A 17,135-nucleotide genomic window follows, 5' to 3' on the forward strand; every position below is an offset into this window, starting at 1 on the left:
CCTCTTCTCTCAGCTTTCTGAACCCGCCTAATCCAAGTCTCAGATTGAGGGGAATCAAAGCCTATCCTGGTAGAAAAAGGCATAAGACACTGTGCAGTCCCTTGCAGGGTGCTCTCAGTCAGACGGCTGCACTTTCAGTGTCTTGATTCATTTCAAACAACACATTTTTGTGCAAGAAAACCTTGCATAGACTTGTTCAAAAACCCCATAACACTGCTCAGTTTTGAGTTTGCTCTCCTGGAGTAGCAGTTTTAACCACTGTTCCACCATGCTGCCACTTATAACTTTTTGCAAAAGTTGATTCATTTTGAATTTACAGGCAAAATTATGTACTGTGAAGTCAGCCAGTTCAAGTGCTTTCACAGATCATTTGTGGTAGCAAAGAAAGCATTATCATATGGAATCTGCAGGTAGCACTGCTACAAAGAAATATGTTACGGAATTGATATTGTTTCTAAGAAATCATTAGTGGGTACAGTGCCTGCCTTACTAATTCACAGTGCTGTGATTTCAATTTTCAATTTTAAGTAGAGGGCGGCACGGTGGCACAGTGGGTAGCACTGCTGCCTCGCAGTTAGGATACCCGGGTTCGCTGCCCGTGCCCTCCCTGTGTGGAGTTTGCATGTTCTCCCCATGTGTGTGTGGGTTTCATCTGGGTGCTCCAGTTTCCTCCCACAGTCCAAAGACATGCAGGTGCACTGACGATTCTAAATTGTCCCTAGTGTGTACTTGGGGTGTGTGCGCGTCCTGCGGTGGGCTGGAGCCCTGCCCGGGGTTTGTTTCCTGCCTTGCCTTGTTGGCTGGGATTGGCTCCAGCAGACACCCGTGACCCTGTAGTTAGGATATATGATTGGATAATGGATGGATGGATGGAATTTTAAGTAGAGTATTTTGCCATATTTTTGTCAGATTTCACACAATGTGCTGACTTTAACAAACAGTTTAAAATATTTTGATAGTTTAATTGGTGATGTGATCAATTTGTGCCTGTGAGAAAGTGTGTGAAAGAGAGAACTGTGACAGCTCAGGATAAAGCACTGTCTTGAGCTTACTGTTTTTTTCAGTTAGTTTATAATCCTAAAAGGCACAGAGGCACAAGTGGCACATAATAGTCTCATAAAATTCTTTATTCAATATTGGGTCACAAGGCAGGAAAAAGACCAAGACAGGGTGCCAGTCCATCACAGGGTCAATTGGGGCAACTGACAATTGCCAATTAACTCTGCAGGGCTTGGTTATCAAATCAAAAATACTTGATCTGTAAGGCAGAAGCACTTACACTATTGTGCCAATGAAGGCATTGAGCCGATACTGAAAAGTGAAAAGATTTTCTCTGTGCAACTATTTTTTTTTAACAATTTACCATCACATTTTAATATTTGCTTGTTTTGCAGTGTGGGGGTTTGGAATCCTTGCAGTTACTCTTATCAACTTGGCAGCACTTCTTGGCCTGGCACTTATTCCTTGCACTAAAAAGCCATACTTCAACAAGGTCTTGACATATTTTATTGGACTAGCCATTGGAACTTTGTTTTCAAATGCTGTGCTACAGCTTATACCAGAGGTAAATTGTAATGCTTTTATAGTATATGTTTTCATTTTTGGAAGAGCATAGATTATCTATTAACTGTATTATTTTCAGGCTGACAAGAGGCATTTCAAATGTTTTCAATATGATTTAATTGTCTGCATAAAATATTTAGCAACCAGCTTTGTATCAGCCATAAATGACTTTACCTCCTTTAGCTTTAACTGCACAAGGTGAAAAAAGAATTTGAGCAGCGGCATGAATTAATGAATGTTAGGCAATGATCAGTTTAAATATATAATTTATAATCTATCTTTGATTGTTATTTCAGTAATGTAATTTTGTGTGTTTGTTTCTGTGGATGCTGCCATTTTATGTTTCTAGTTTTTATGTGCCCTGCAATTTTATATTAACACTAGAATCCCTGAAGCCTACGAAAAAACTTGTAATCCCGGGCCACCTTAAATTCCTGCCCACCTCTCCATTAGTGTCTTTTGTTTTGTAAATGTGTCAATCAGCACAAGCAGCAAGCAGCCTGCTATCCCATCCCCCCACTACCATAGTTCAACTCGGGCAAAAAGTTCTCTCAGCTCAAGTTTTGTTTATCTGGATGTGAGGTGCCTGGCATTGTGTAGGGTAAATAATATATTGTTATTTGGAACACATGCATTATAGTACTAATGACAAAATTTTGACATGAAGTGTATAATGTGTGAAGACTGAAGTCCAAATATCAAAAAAAGTATACCTTGACGAGCTCCGTAAACATTGCTGTTTCGTTGTAGGACATGCATGTGGCAGATTGACTGGCAGGATGACAGCCAACCTGTTGCAGCATTCAAACGGTGTCATCTTTCACCTTCACGACTGGTGCAGCTGCATTGTTCTTATGTGTGAGTGGACATTTCTTGCAGGGAGGGCTTCTGTCTCTTTCTCCGATGTAGAACCCTCATCCTCATCTGAGCTCACCTCTATTATACCATGTTTTTATTTGTAAACAGAAGTGTCAGATCAGGGGGAGTGTGAATGTGACTGAGAAAAATTGAATTAAAAAAAAAAATGCTAACCTTTACAAGTACCATAAATTAACATCGGCTGTTACAGACTCAAATCAAATGTATGTTTTTATTGTATAATGGTACCATTTAAAGTAGCTCACTACTCAAAATGGTAATTCTGGGAAGCAGCTGGAATTGAACCCAGGACCTCTTGATTATGAGGCAGCACTTCTTAGCGCTGCACCACCCAAGTGGTCATATCAGTGTTGTACCCTAACCCAATTTTTTTTTCTTCGGTTATATTCTTGAATAAAAGTGCACTTGTTTTGTTATATGTGTACCTTTTGTGAAAGTGTTTATTTGATATTTGGACTTCAGACTTCACACATTATACACGTCATGTCAAAATTTTGTCATTAGTACTATAACATGAAAAACGTTTCTGTTTTAGCTATGTGTTCAACATTTCTTGCATTCCTCGCATTTCCTATCATCCTACATTTACCCAGATCGTTGTGGACATGGAACACATATGAAATGCATGTATTCCAAATAATGATATATTATTTACCCTATACAGCTTCTTGTACCTCATACCCAGATAAACAGACTTGAGCTGGGAGGACTTTTTGCCCGAGTTCAGCTGCAGCAGTGGGGGGATGGGACAGCAGGCTGCTTGCTGCTTGTGCTGATCGACACATTTACAAAACAAAAGACACTAATGGAGAGGTGCGAAGAAAATTAAGGTGGCCCGGGATTATTAGTTGTTTCAAGGGCTTCAGGGATTCTAATGTTAATGGTATTTATTATGCTTTGCGGTTGTTATACAGCATATGTGAGGACCAAGTAACCAATGTCACTGTAGTGGTCATGCTAAGTAAAATGACCACATGCATTAAACAGTGTCAGATTCTGGTTATGACATTGTTCTGGTTTTTGACCACAACTTTAGTTTTGTCCTGAGAACTATGGTTGTTGATCTAAGATTCTAATGCACTGTCCTCTTCTGTGTCAAAATGTCCTTTGAATCAACATAAAAAAAGAACCAAAAGTAAACACCAGAGAAGTTTAAAACTATTTTGAGGACTACGATTAAGACAAACAATATCAGACACTACTACACTTAACTGTATTAATGGAGGAGGAGGAGGTTGGGAGCATACACTGATATTGTGTTGCCACACCCAACACACGACAAACCACCTGGATTGGGATCAGAGTGCAGTGGGGACATGGTTAAAACTTACCTGCTTTTGCTTAGTGCCATCGAAGTCATGGCAAAGATTGAAACCTCTGATTGAATATTTGAGGATGGTTCAAGTGATGTTACAATCATCTACAAAGTATTTCTGTTTTATTCTTTTATAATACACTGGATAAAGATAGTCCTCAGGTGCATGTTTTCCTTTTTTCAAATGTCACTACAAAGATTATTAAGCACCACTTTGTTGTTAGTTTGCTGCTTTACCTACATAGCTGTCAAAATACTAAAACAAAAATTCTCTTGGCAGATAAGAAGGCTGACATTTAACCATGACATATTCCAGGTTAGATGAGTAGTATTTGATGGACTTTGTACATTCAAGCACCAGAGGCTTTTGATCTCAAAACACACAATTTCCCCTTTGTTCTCCATTGTCCATTTTCCCGTTCACAGCACATACAATTGTTTGTACATCAAAATGAATGAATTATAATGTGAGCAATACTTTGTTTTAGATTAGTGTCTGTAAATTCATATTGTCAGAAATGTATCTAGGATTATACAGTATATACAGTAATTAGACTGTGGCCTCGTTCACTAATAGGATGGAAAGACGGCACGGTCCATGGTGTCTTATTACTTGCTTAGTGTATTGTTTTTAGCTTAACTTTTTTGATCTTCTGCACGTGTGGTCAACTGTGAAAGACCAGGGGCCTCATGCATAATGCCGTGCGTAGAATTTGCACTATAACATGACGTAAACACAAAAGTCGAAATGTGCTTACACACAGAAAAATCCAGATGCAGGAATCTGTGCGTATGCAAACTTGCGCTGTTACTTAGAGAGTCAGATCGGGGGAGGGGTGATGTTAGAGCGGGTGAGCTTATTCAGTGCTGCGGAAACAACGCACATGTTGATTTTTTTTTTCTTTCAGTACATGTGCCTTCCCTGTTTATTTGTATATCTCTGCCTGTCTGTCTCTGTATTACACAGTGCTCTGTCTGTCTGTGTGTTATGGATCTTGAAAACATAAGTTATAAGGACGGTTTGCTGACTTGGAGCACCACTGCCTTACTGTGCCACAGAGAGGCGAGTTCGTTTCCCAGCTTTGAAGAAAGTGTTTTTTTTTTCCTCAAACGGACATTGAATTTATAAATTGGTATGCACTGTAAATCGTTAACTTTAAAATGTCAATCGCGGTTATTTCTGTTGATTAATTCATGCTTTTTTACTTAGAGTCAGAACAGGAGCTTTTTCAGCTTATTCAGCTTCTGATCTGACTCAAACAGCGGCAATATAATTTCACACCCAACCTGACGCTGTTCGTTTTCAAATAATATTGCATTACTTCGACGATGTTTTCTGATTGGTACTATTCGCGTCATAAAATGATTTCTTCAAAACGTCACATATATCTGTCTTTTTCTTTTTTTAAAATGTGCGTTGTAGCACTCAGCAACTGGCCACTTGCATGTTCTTGCGCACACTAAATCAGACAGCGCTATATGCAATCATCAGATTCAAATGTTAACAGTTATATAGCACAGAATGGAAATCAGCAGTTCTTAGCATTCCACCTACTGTAACTTGCTTTCTTTTTTCTTCGGTTATAGTCTTGAATAAAAGTGCACTTGTTTTGTTATACTTTTACATCAACATATGTTCCTGTGTTTGAGCTACATGGGCATGCTCAAAAAATACACGTATAATGCCACGAAAAGTGCATGCAGACACTTCAGTTCGCAAGCATTGGTACGACAATGCAGTCACAAGTACACTGCAGAGCTTTAGCGCGTCTTTATGTGAAAACAGCATCAGATGGGGAGTGTCTGATGATTGCATATAGCGCTGAAGTTACTGCTCTTTACTATGCTTTCCTCTGCATGTCCTGGAGTACAAAAGAAACAGCATACAGCAACACGTGGGGACTGGCAATACTGGAGGAAAAAAACACGCGGTCGTATGTATCATGATACACTGCAGAACTTTAGCGCGTCTTTATGTAAAAACAGCAGTGTCAGGTGGGGGGCGGTAGGGATGGATCCTGAACGTGACTGAGACAATGAAAAGTGAATTTTAAAAAAATAAAGCTAACCTTTACAAATATCATAAATTACACCGGCTGTTACAGACTGAAATCAAATGTATCATTTTATTCTAAAATAGTGAAAATAAGAACACTTCTCAGATGGGAGATGTGCAGGATCGAACTCATGACCTGCTGATTCCCAGTCAGCGACTGATACTGTTACGCTACGGAAGCAGTGGTAGTTAAGCCATGTCAATGTCTCACACTAAGACGGGTTTTTTTGCCGGTGGCTTTTTTTTGTACCTTTTGTGAAAGTGTTTCTTTGATATTTGGACTTCAGGCTTCATACATTATATAGTTTATGCCTACATTTTGTCATTTGCTACTAGAATATTGTAAACCGTTTCTGTTTTAACAATGTGTTTACACAGATTACTGTAGAAATGCAACACATATGAAATGCATGTGTTCCAAATAACAATCTTATTATTTCTACTCTAAAACTCCACTTCACTCCCAGATAATCAATCAAGGCATTAGCTGGGAAAAGCTTGTTTACGTTGTAAGTCGTTGGGGGGATGGAATAGCCGGCTTCTGGCAGCTTGTCTTTATCAGTACATTTAGATGACAAAAGACGCTGGCGGAGAGGTGAGAAAGGTTTTAAGAAGCGATTTAAGGTGGGCCGGATCTACGAGTTTTTTCGTAGGCTCTGGTAATTCTAGTGTTAAGGAACATTGAAATATCTTCGTAGTACATGTTTAATTATTCTATTGTTCACGCCTGTCCCAGTGAAGCATACAGTGCTTTTATCTGTATAATATAATAAACATATTTTCCTGCATTTCATCTTAAAAATGATATCGTCATCATATGTAAATACGCGCTTTATAAAGTGCCTCAGGTTGTGCAATATTATAACTATAGTGCAAGTTTACAGTGAGGTGATTGTACTTATAAGTCCAAACAGTTCTACAAGGAGCAGTTGATGGACTGATTGAGTGCATTTACAGCTCCTGGGATGAAACTCTTTCTGAACCGCGAGGTCCGTACAGGAAAGGTTTGAAGCGTTTGCCTTGTGAGAAGCAGTTCAAATAGGAAGCATGGCTGAGGCAGCGTGTGCTTGATGCTGTATACCGATAATTCTCTTTCCGATCAGCTGCTCTGAGTGGTGCAGTGAGAGTAATATGGAAAAAGATGATCTGCTGTGGCAACCCCTAACGGGAGCAGCTTAAAGAAGAAGAAGAAGGTGCAGTGAGAATAACAATGTTAAAGCAGTTATGGTATTTGCAATAGTTTGACCATTCCATGGACCATTATATTGTTACTGGTTAATTATAATCAGATGCATTAAACTAATAAATAATATGCGGTTAATTTCAGTGTATTTATAAAGCCGCGTCAGGGACGTGGATCTGAAAAAGAATGATAAACCCCACAAGAACAGTAGCACTGCTTTGACGCTGGGTGCTGCCAGTCTGCAAAACCAAGCTGAGAACTTGCGTACGACAGGGTATGAGGTACCATGGAAATGTGCGTGGCTTTACGCAAAGTTTAGGTTTTATACATCACGATTTGAACGTGGAAACGTTCTTACACAACATTTCTGTGCGTACGCACCGTTTATACATGAGGCCCCAGATCTCTTACTTCTATGTAAGAGAATCCTGATTTGTAAATTACAGCCAAAGCTGCATTTTCCATTAAGTAATTTTATTTATCTTCGCATGGTAAGTGAGTTATGTAGTATTTGCTCATCTGCTACCAACCCTTTCTCTGTGGAATTTCCATTCTTTACTGAGTAGGATACTGTAAACGAACTGGCTCACCTGAGGAAGGAGCTTCTGGAAGGGTGCTCTGCTTTGCAAAAATTTGTCTGAACTTGGATACAGATGATGTTCAGCAGCTGCTTGGTTACTCACTGTTAGGGACTGACTAAACTAGTCTTCCACTTAAACTTTAAGGTATAGGTGTCTACTTTTAACTGTTCAGATGGTAAGGTCATTTTAAAGCAGCAGGCAGTATGGTGTAATGGTGAAGGCTTTGACCTTCAAACCCATAGGTTGTGAGTTCAAATTACACTACTGACACTGTGTGACTGAGCAAGGAACTTAACCTGTCTGTGCTTCAATTGGTGAACCAAAAGAAATGTATCATTAATGTTATACGTTGCCTTGGATAAAGGAGTCAGGTAAAAAATTGGTCAATGTAAAATATTGCTTCTCATAGATAGGAATGTGCATGGAGGTCTCTTTATCTGCCTAGAGAATTTGTCCTCATTGTCCTTATGTCTGTTTATACAGTATTTCCCAACAAGCAAACAGTCGACAGCTAGTGGTAAAGAGCGCTGAGGTAGAAAATAGATATCCAGACTCTCTGATGTTAATTTCAACTATTTTAATCTGAAAAAAACTTTTTTCTCAGATATAACACTGCAGGTAAAAGTTGGATCCACAAACAACAACGTCCTGTTTTAATGTGACCTATAAAATTCCAAGGTTATTCATCCCAGAAATATACTATAATTTTCTCATTCACACATATCAAGACAACCTGGCAATTTCCGGGGTTGATGACATTCAAACTTAAAACTGTCATTCCAAGTAATCAAGTGAGCATTCAAAATGAGCATAAAAAGACCACAACCAGTGACTGCAGTCATTTTGTTGTTTTTTGGAAAAAAAAATAAATTTGTAAATAGTAGCACAAAATTATTAAGATTGAATGACATAGCATGACAGACCTGAACATTATTAAAAATTGTTTTTGGTTAAAAATAAAGTCTTGTATCCAAAGAATTTAGCAGTGCATTGCCATCTGCTATTATAGTCCTGTGTGGATCAAACCATATCACAGACTACTATTCATGGTGAAGGGACCAAAATGATTTTAAACTTCCTAAGTGTATGTAGAAAGTAACCAAAAAGATTAAGTTTCATGCAGTGCTGGTCGAAGCTCATGTGAAATCCTAGAAAAGGTTCACCCATGGCACATAAAAAAAAACACCATGCAAAAATAAATGCACAAACAATGGATGTACAAAACACAGTTTAACACAATAGACCAAAGAAATGGCAAACAAAAATTCATGCAAGGCTATTATAAATATAGTAATAATTAATGTACAGTATTAAACAGGTGCTTTGAGTCAAAGGCACAATTAAAATTGTATATATGTAAGAATACATTAAATAATACAATTGTCTCTGAAACTATGTACATTATACATTATATCACTTATACATAACACAATAATTGGAGTACTTTCACAACTGACATTTAACACAGTTTTAGGATTGATATGACATTCAGAGCTTTTCTGTTTACAGTTTTACCTTCTTGGACTTCTTTGCTACAAAGTGCTCTAGTGCATTGTCATTTGAAATATGACCAGCAACCTCAAGGTACTCATTACAGCCTGTTTAGATAGTAAAAATAATAATTCTTTACATTTACATAGCAGTTTTCTCACTACTCAAAGCATTCTCCATGCTGTGAGGACCTGGGACATGAACCCATGATTTCCTTACTGCAGGGCAGCAGTACTGCCTCTGTGTCTCATAGAATAATTATTATGACATTACATTAACTTCAGGCTGAATATGCAATCTTTTCTTTAAAGCCTTTCTGACCACTGCAGAACTTGGTGATGTCTATGATGTCTAGATAGCACTGTTATGCACAGGGACAGACTAAAGAGAGAAGGGGGCTCAGGGTTTGAACAATTGTTTATGTCTCCCCATTGGTGTTCTAAGGGACCACAGAAAAACTAGTATGTAATTTCAAAACTTAGGAGTCCTAAACTTGAAGAGGCACCGCACAAGAATAGCAAGGAGTATGTGAGTATGTAATATATGTGTGCATAGCAGGAAAAAAACACAAAAACAGCATGTGGGATTATAAGTGATAAAGAGTCAAGGAAGGAGTATACAACGACAAAGATTAAAATTATACTTGATAGCCATCAGAGCATAGTATGCCATGACAAATATCAAAACAAAAGACAGACTGATCCATCAACTATCTATTTTGAGAGAGTAACAGCCAAAAAAGGAGAGACAGAGGAAAATTTTTTAAAACTAGTATTTTAAGCTATTAAAATAAAACAAAGAATAATATGAAAATGAAAGTAAAAATAGATAAAAAATACATTTAAAATATCATTAAATTAAAAATGCATTAGTAGGTTTAGTTTTTCACCAGTTTTCACACTCTATAGGCATTTTTGTACTGCTTGTTCAGTATACAGAGATAGGACCAACTGAGTGATTTTACAAAGTACAATTTCTAGTTGGTCAACAACATTCTGCTTATGTATGTAAAGTGTAGAGAAATATTTTATTTTTAAAAAGGATTTTTTATGACTGTATGAAGTGGATGGAGTGGTGGCTCTGAGGCTGCGGATCTGCAGTGGCACTCGGAAGGTTGCTGGTTCATATCCTGTATGTGGCAGAAGTGACTCTACTCCATTGGGCCTGTAACCTTCCATTGCTTTGTCCTGGGTATAACGCTAACCTGCAGCCAGCCCTGCAAACAGGTCCTCCAACATGCAGGGAAAACTTGGGGGCTGGTGGAAGGGTCGAACTCACTTTGTTTTAGTGTGGTGCTGAGGTGTCACCCGCATTTGGGCCCCTATCTGGGTGGTTTGTGGTATGGTGGGTGTGGCAACGCACTGTAATTAGAGCACGCTCTCTACCTCACTCTTTCTCTGTGTGAAGTGACATGAAAGTTGACAAAAAATGCAAACACCTGACAAGTAAGCTGAAAGTGTTTCACTTGTGACCCACATCCAGGATGGTCCATGAGACGGTATGAGCAAAGGTTTTGTTGATCAATACATTTCAATGCTAGGTGTTTAAATTATTATATACAATAAGTGAAAAAAAAAGCCAGAAACTCGCAACAACTGACATCAGACCATATGTGCACCATGCAATTTTGTTTTAATGAGTGGTGCTGGACGAGAATCTGTGCTCATCTATTTAGCTCAGTTACAATTACACCAGGTTGTTCTCACTTACTGTATAAAAAAACTGATATTATGTAAGGGATCATCCATACATCATGCTTATGCCATTCACCCCAGAGATCAGTTAACATCAATTTTGAAAGTTGCTCATTTAGAAGTGGCATTCAGAATTTATCTTTTTATTTTTTACCAAGATCAGCAGCTAAGTGAATCCTATTCAAATCCTACATCAAAGGTCATGTGTTTCAATGTTCAACTTGTTTAGTTATATTCGCATTGAGAATGCAAGTGAGCATCTTTTTAAATCTTTTAGGAACTGGTATTAGCTTTTCTCTTATACTTTTATTTATTTTTTCTTCTCTTTTGTTAATTATTAATATATGACTTTTTAACAGGCTTTCGGATTTGATCCTAAGGTGGATGATTATGCTTTTCAAGCAGTTGGAATATTTGGAGGATTCTATGTGCTTTTCTTTATGGAAAAAGTATTGAAGATGATATTAAAAACAGACCAGGTAAGGTTATTCCTGGATGTAATATAAGTGTTTAATTTTTAGATTACAAATGATATTTTGAGCAAGTTGGTATACAGAAATCCTAATGTGTTTGATGGATACATTTACTTAAAAAATATGTTGCCAATAAAAGGAAGGGTATTTTGTGTCTACTTTGCAGAGTAAAGACGGTTGAGTTTTGATGCTTGTGCAGATTCATTAGAGTGTTTGAAATTTCTTGTATTTGCTGCTGCACAGATGGAAAGTGTGGTATAAAGGAGCTCCAGTAGTGTCTGTTTACACATTCTGATAAGTTACTTGTTGGCTGAAAGTACTCAGTGTTAGTGTGTCACAGAGAGTATGTGCAGCATTGTTCATAATGGCCATCAGTTTTTTTTTCATTCTCTCCATTGCTGCTATCTCCTGGGGGCGATAGTATGTCTCATAAATGAGCTTGCCTTTTTAATCAGCTTATTTATTCGGTGGGCTTCTCTTGAAATGATGTCACCAGCCCAGTATACCATAGCGTAGAAAATCGCACTGGCCACCGCAGTTGTGGAGTATGTAAAGAATGTAACTACCCACATTAAAGGAGTGCAGACTCCTAAGTAAAAAAGAGCCTGCTCTTCCCTTTCTTGTATAGTTCCTCTCTGTTCACTTCAGCTGAGACCAGTCCAGCCTTTTAGTAATTGTAGGAGTGCACCACTTCTATATTCATTCTCTGAATAGTGATCTGACATAGAGGCTCTTTGGTGCAGTGAAAGTCAATAACCAGTTCCTTGGTTTTGCTGAAATTAAGTTGCAGACAATTTTCTTTGCACCAAGAAACAAAGTTCTTCCCCTGACTCCACGATTCAGTCTCATCCCCTTTATCAGTACACCCCATAAGTGTAGAATCATCTGAGAATTTGTACAAGTGATATGACCTGGGGTTATATTTATAGTGTGAGGTGTACTGAGTGAAGAGAAAAGGAGACAGGCTTGTTCCTCATGGTGTTCCAGTGTTGCTCACATCCATTTCAGAAACACAGTCCTGATTGCTGCCACTGCTGTGAATATTGCATCATACATTGCATTTAACAGTTTTGTTATCATGTAAAAATCTGTTTTATTATTATGTAAATTTAGACATGTGAAAACAACTAATAACATATAAAGTATAATAACAGCATTAGTCTTAAAAAATACAGCTCTTATCTTTAGAAAATTGGTTCTTTTAGCATAGAAAGCACAATTGGGTAACTGTAGATATTGGATTTGTTTTGGTATTTTCAGTTGTTTTAAGCATATCTTTGCAGCTCAGTGATAGTCTAATGCAGATGCTATTCTTTTGCAATGACAGCATGGGCACAGTCATTCTCATCTTGGTCCTTCAGAAGAGTGTCCACCTCCATCTGATGGTGCTGAGAAAATGGTCATGGAGAGCAATAAAAATGGAGACACCATATTTAACACACAAATTGTCACCATAACCAATTTTGGTACCATAAGTGACAGGGGCAGTATTGATTCAAGCATTAATGCAATATCGGTAAGTTGCCTTGCAATGCAAGTTTAGATCTATGTTGTAAATAAAATTGAAATTGAAGTTATGTTATTTTTTTAATTTGTGAAATTAGCACCAGCCTGACTGAAAAAAAATACTTAGGAAAAGTCAAAAATATTTAAGTCCTTCAGGAACGTTAACTGAATTAAATTAAAAGTTTTCTTGTGCATCATTACTTTCTTTCACAAATTCTGTGAAATGAAGAGCTAGTGTAAAAGAAAACAAGATGTCTGGGTATCATTCAGTTTGGCTGCCATAAACAAATAAAAATAAAGAAAACAACTGGAGTTTGGCCTAAAGGTTTATTGCTATAGGAAGCAATCAGTTCTAAGCAGATCATTGCAGATGGATGTTTCACATTTGGCATGTTGATAATATTTTGATTACTAAGCAACATGTGGTATGTGCAGGGTGTACACATTTCATTACATTTAAGCAACTTAACAGTGAAGATATAACCTCCATGAAAAGCACTGTTAACTATTAACAAAGTATTTTGCAAGCTGTGCTATATACTGGCCTTGAAGCAGCTGCAACTGAATAAACACATTTATTTCTTTTTGAACCCAGCTGTATATCTAGGTATGTTTATTTCTATACTCTGTAGTACTTCTATATAGTATGTGCCATCAGTAGATTTTAAATTTAGTGGAATTATTTGGTCTTTACTATATCTTTAGTAATTGTTTTACATTATGAATTAATTCAAAAAGGCCCGCTGCATTGTGCAGGACCCTTCTCATCTCTCTCACGGATTCTTCATTCTTTTACCATCTACAGTATCAGAGTCAGATTCATCAGGTTATGCAGTAGCTTTCTCCTCTAGGCTGTCAGACACTTCAACATGATGCAGACCCCAATGATCTTTCACCTTACCTTAATATCTTAGATCACAATCTCTTACTCCGCTTTATGTGCAAGTCACATAATTTATCATATGAAAAGATCATTCACTGCATTGACATATCTAACTTGTATTAAATGAGCGTCTATTGAAGCGCAATGTGCAAAAACAAATTAAATCATGCAAAATCAGAAAACACAAAAACAAACTGGAAACACAAATCAGAAAATGCAAAAACAAACTGAATATACAAAAGCAAATCAGAATGTGCAAAAACAAATTTGAAACACAAAAACAAATTAAATGCACAAAAACATATTGAATGCTCATAAACACATTGGATAAGCAAAAACAAATGAGAAAATGCAAAAACAAATGAGAAAATGCAAAAACAAATTGAATACGCAAAAACAAATCAGAAACAACAAATGCAAATGGAGCAGCACACAAACAAAATGAAGACTGTGCAAACAAATTGAGATGCATGAAAACAGCGCATAACCCAAATGGAGGCGGAAAAAACAGTGAAAACTGAAGTTGTAGCGGGGCTACATAATAATAGTATGCTCAATGTTTGTGCTAAGTGTGTTTTGTTTTCATCGTCCCGTTTACTGTCCGTTATATGTGCGTCAGTAAATGTTGTCCCTGTAAGTACAGAGGGGAAGTTTGATGAAGGGAGGCTGCAGCCCTGAGACGGAAATCACCTGTTGGATCCACCAGTTACATTTGGGACATTTTGCATTTAAAAAAGAGGAGTGAAGGCGAGAGAGATAGAGAGGTGAGGAGAGAGGAGACAAATCGAGAGGAGAAAGGAGACAATTTACCCAATCATGTACAAACTCATCACTGCCATTTATTGCATTATTCCACTGCTTGCTTTTTCCACCACCGATTCAACATCACAACAACCAGAGCCGAGAAACCCTGGGGTTCGGATTCATGCCAGCCATTGCCAGGACTTTTCACGGTGAGGTTGTTTTGGTTTCGGGAAGGAGCACTATACACTACAGCCAGTATCAGTACCGCCGGACTTTATTTTGGACTAATTTTTCACCACATTTCAATTGTTGTATTAACCTAATCCGTGTTTGTATTTACTGTATGTTACATGTTTTTGTTTATTGTTTAGGGGCAAGGGAAGGTTCAATGTAAATATTTGTATATTTATGTTCTTATATAGTAATTAGTCACTGGTGTTTTTGGGATAGTGGTGTTTTGTGTGCACATATATATATTTTTGAATATTTGTTTGTCTTTTACAATATATCCGTGTTTGATTTTACATATCTGTTATTGTTTTCTGGTTATTTTGTCATGTTTGGAAAAGTAAGACAACTTGAAAAGAGTACGGCTTGTTATTAGAGCAAGATACCTCAGGTGATCCAAGGAATAAGTCTTGGTAGTATAGTGGCCAGTCTGAGTAAGGGGTCGGCCATTACAAAGTTCATCACGATTTAATCCCAGCTTTTCAACGAGTGGTGTTGGGAAAGCCAGAACGCTAAAAGGTAAAAGACAACTCTTATCTTTTTTAGGTATTTTATATACTTTAGCAGAAAAGATTACATAACTTTGAGCATTTTCAGCCAAAGCAGTGGCAGTGCTAACTGGAGTTTCACCAGTAAATGGGTTTGTATCCAGGAGAAATCTGCAAGAATAGCAGAAAGAATTTGACGTCTTGGTATCAGATATAATAGTTTTGTCTAAAATCAGCCAACTAACAAATCACGTTAAATCACTGGATCTGGGACTGAAATAATCAAAAGTGCTCTTGCAAGAAACTGCTATGAGAAACTCCACAAAGTAAAATAGTTTTCTGTTTCATTCACAAATGATAATACTATAGCAGCCCAGGTCTGAATGTGAGAGGGACACACTCTTCCGGTGGACGTGCACTGTCTGTCTGGAAATACCCATAGAAGCCATCTATAAAAGCTGTCCTGTGAGTAACAGGTACAAGGGGTTGTAGACCATGCTTCCCCCGACGGCTAAAAGCCGGTTGTGATGCTTGGCCTCTGGTGAGCATCATATGAGAAAGTTGGCCTTGGGTCGGTTCATGGAACCTGGTGATAGTGTGGTGTATGGGTCGCCTCTGACCCTGAGAGAGCAAAGTGCAATGGAGCCGGTTGGCGTGTATGAGCTGAAGAAGTGAATGATAATTTTTTAGGGACACATCCAGCAGTCTGACGTCAAGTTACTGATTCCATCTCTCCTTCTCTCTCACCCCTGAGTCGTTACAATACATTTTAGGTTGCCGCCTAATTCTACAACGGTGTTGACATGAAAAATGAAGAATACTAGGAATACAACCTGTCATACAAACACTATATTGAGCATGTTAAATAACACATCCATAGTTTGTATACTATTGTAAATAAACAAGGTCAGCATCAAACATTTTTTAGCATTCTTGCTTCCACCACACCACTTGTTGAAAAGCTGGGATTAAATCGTGGTGAACTTCAGTTTTCACTGTTTTTTGTTGTTTCTGAATTGTTTTTGCGTATTGTGATTTGTTGTTGTGTATGCAATTTGCTTTTGTACATTCAATTCGTTTTTGCGTTTTCTGATTTGTTTTTGCATATTCAGTTTGTTTTTGCAGGTTTTGATTTGTTTTTGCATTTTAAATTTGCTTTTGTGTGTTCAGTTTGTTTTTGTGTTTTCTAATTTACTTTTGTGTATTCAATTTGTTTTTGCATATTCAGTTTGTTTTTGTGTTTGCTAATTTGTTTTTGCATGATTTAATTTTTTTTTTTGCGCATTGCACTTCAGGGTCACCGTATTAGGTATTGGCATATTACAAATGAAAAATTGTACATTTCATGGTTTTGTCTATTTGTGTACAATGTCCTGTCTTAATTGCACTATTTGTACACTCTGAGCCTTGAGCTTTGTCATTTTGACTCTCTTTATACTTGTATGAGATTGGAATGACAAAGTTTACTTTGACTTAATGTGAAAATCAGAATTTGAATTCTGACCTTCAATAATAAAATGGTATTTCAATTCAAGACACATTTACATTCTATCAGGTCCATTGATTAATGGTGTGGGTGCCCAGGAGGAAGGGCAGGCATCCTGGCTGGGGTAACAGGTTTTATACACGGCAAGGAGGCCATAATGGAGGGACTGGGAGAATGGACTCACCAGGAGCAGATCATTCCCCTACACAGCAGGTGGCAGTGTCTGAGGTTTGGGGCTCTCTTGCACCACCTTATGGTTGCAATTGTTAGGACAAAGCTGTCTTCTCATGAAAAATACCCTACAATGTATTTCTCTTAACTATATATCAGAGGTTTTGCTTTAGAAACAGTGTGATCACACGCTGACAGTTTTAGAATACTGGATTTGAATATCTGCCTGGACAATGTCTGTGTGCAGTTAGCATATTCTCTCTGTATCAGTTTAGTTTTATTTCTAGATATTTTGATTTTCCTCAATTGTCAAAGAACATGTGCAAGTTGGACAGGATGTACACAATTGTGCCCTGTGAAAGACTAGCAACCTGTCCTGGGCCAGACCCAATGC

The 17,135-nt window shown here is 37.7% G+C and overlaps 1 protein-coding gene across 1 annotated transcript in view; it reads left to right on the top strand.

Annotated features, from left to right (window-relative positions):
- slc39a8 (solute carrier family 39 member 8) overlaps positions 1-17,135 on the top strand; it is a 70,713-nt gene that overhangs the window by 38,988 nt on the left and 14,590 nt on the right. Inside the window, exons 3-5 of the mRNA XM_028805169.2 lie at positions 1,395-1,564; positions 11,122-11,241; positions 12,563-12,751. Of these exons, the coding sequence (XP_028661002.1) occupies positions 1,395-1,564; positions 11,122-11,241; positions 12,563-12,751 (479 nt within the window). The remainder of the gene's footprint in view (positions 1-1,394; positions 1,565-11,121; positions 11,242-12,562; positions 12,752-17,135) is intronic.

Source organism: Erpetoichthys calabaricus, chromosome 7, assembly GCF_900747795.2.
Source record: "Erpetoichthys calabaricus chromosome 7, fErpCal1.3, whole genome shotgun sequence".
Lineage (NCBI taxonomy): Eukaryota > Metazoa > Chordata > Cladistia > Polypteriformes > Polypteridae > Erpetoichthys > Erpetoichthys calabaricus.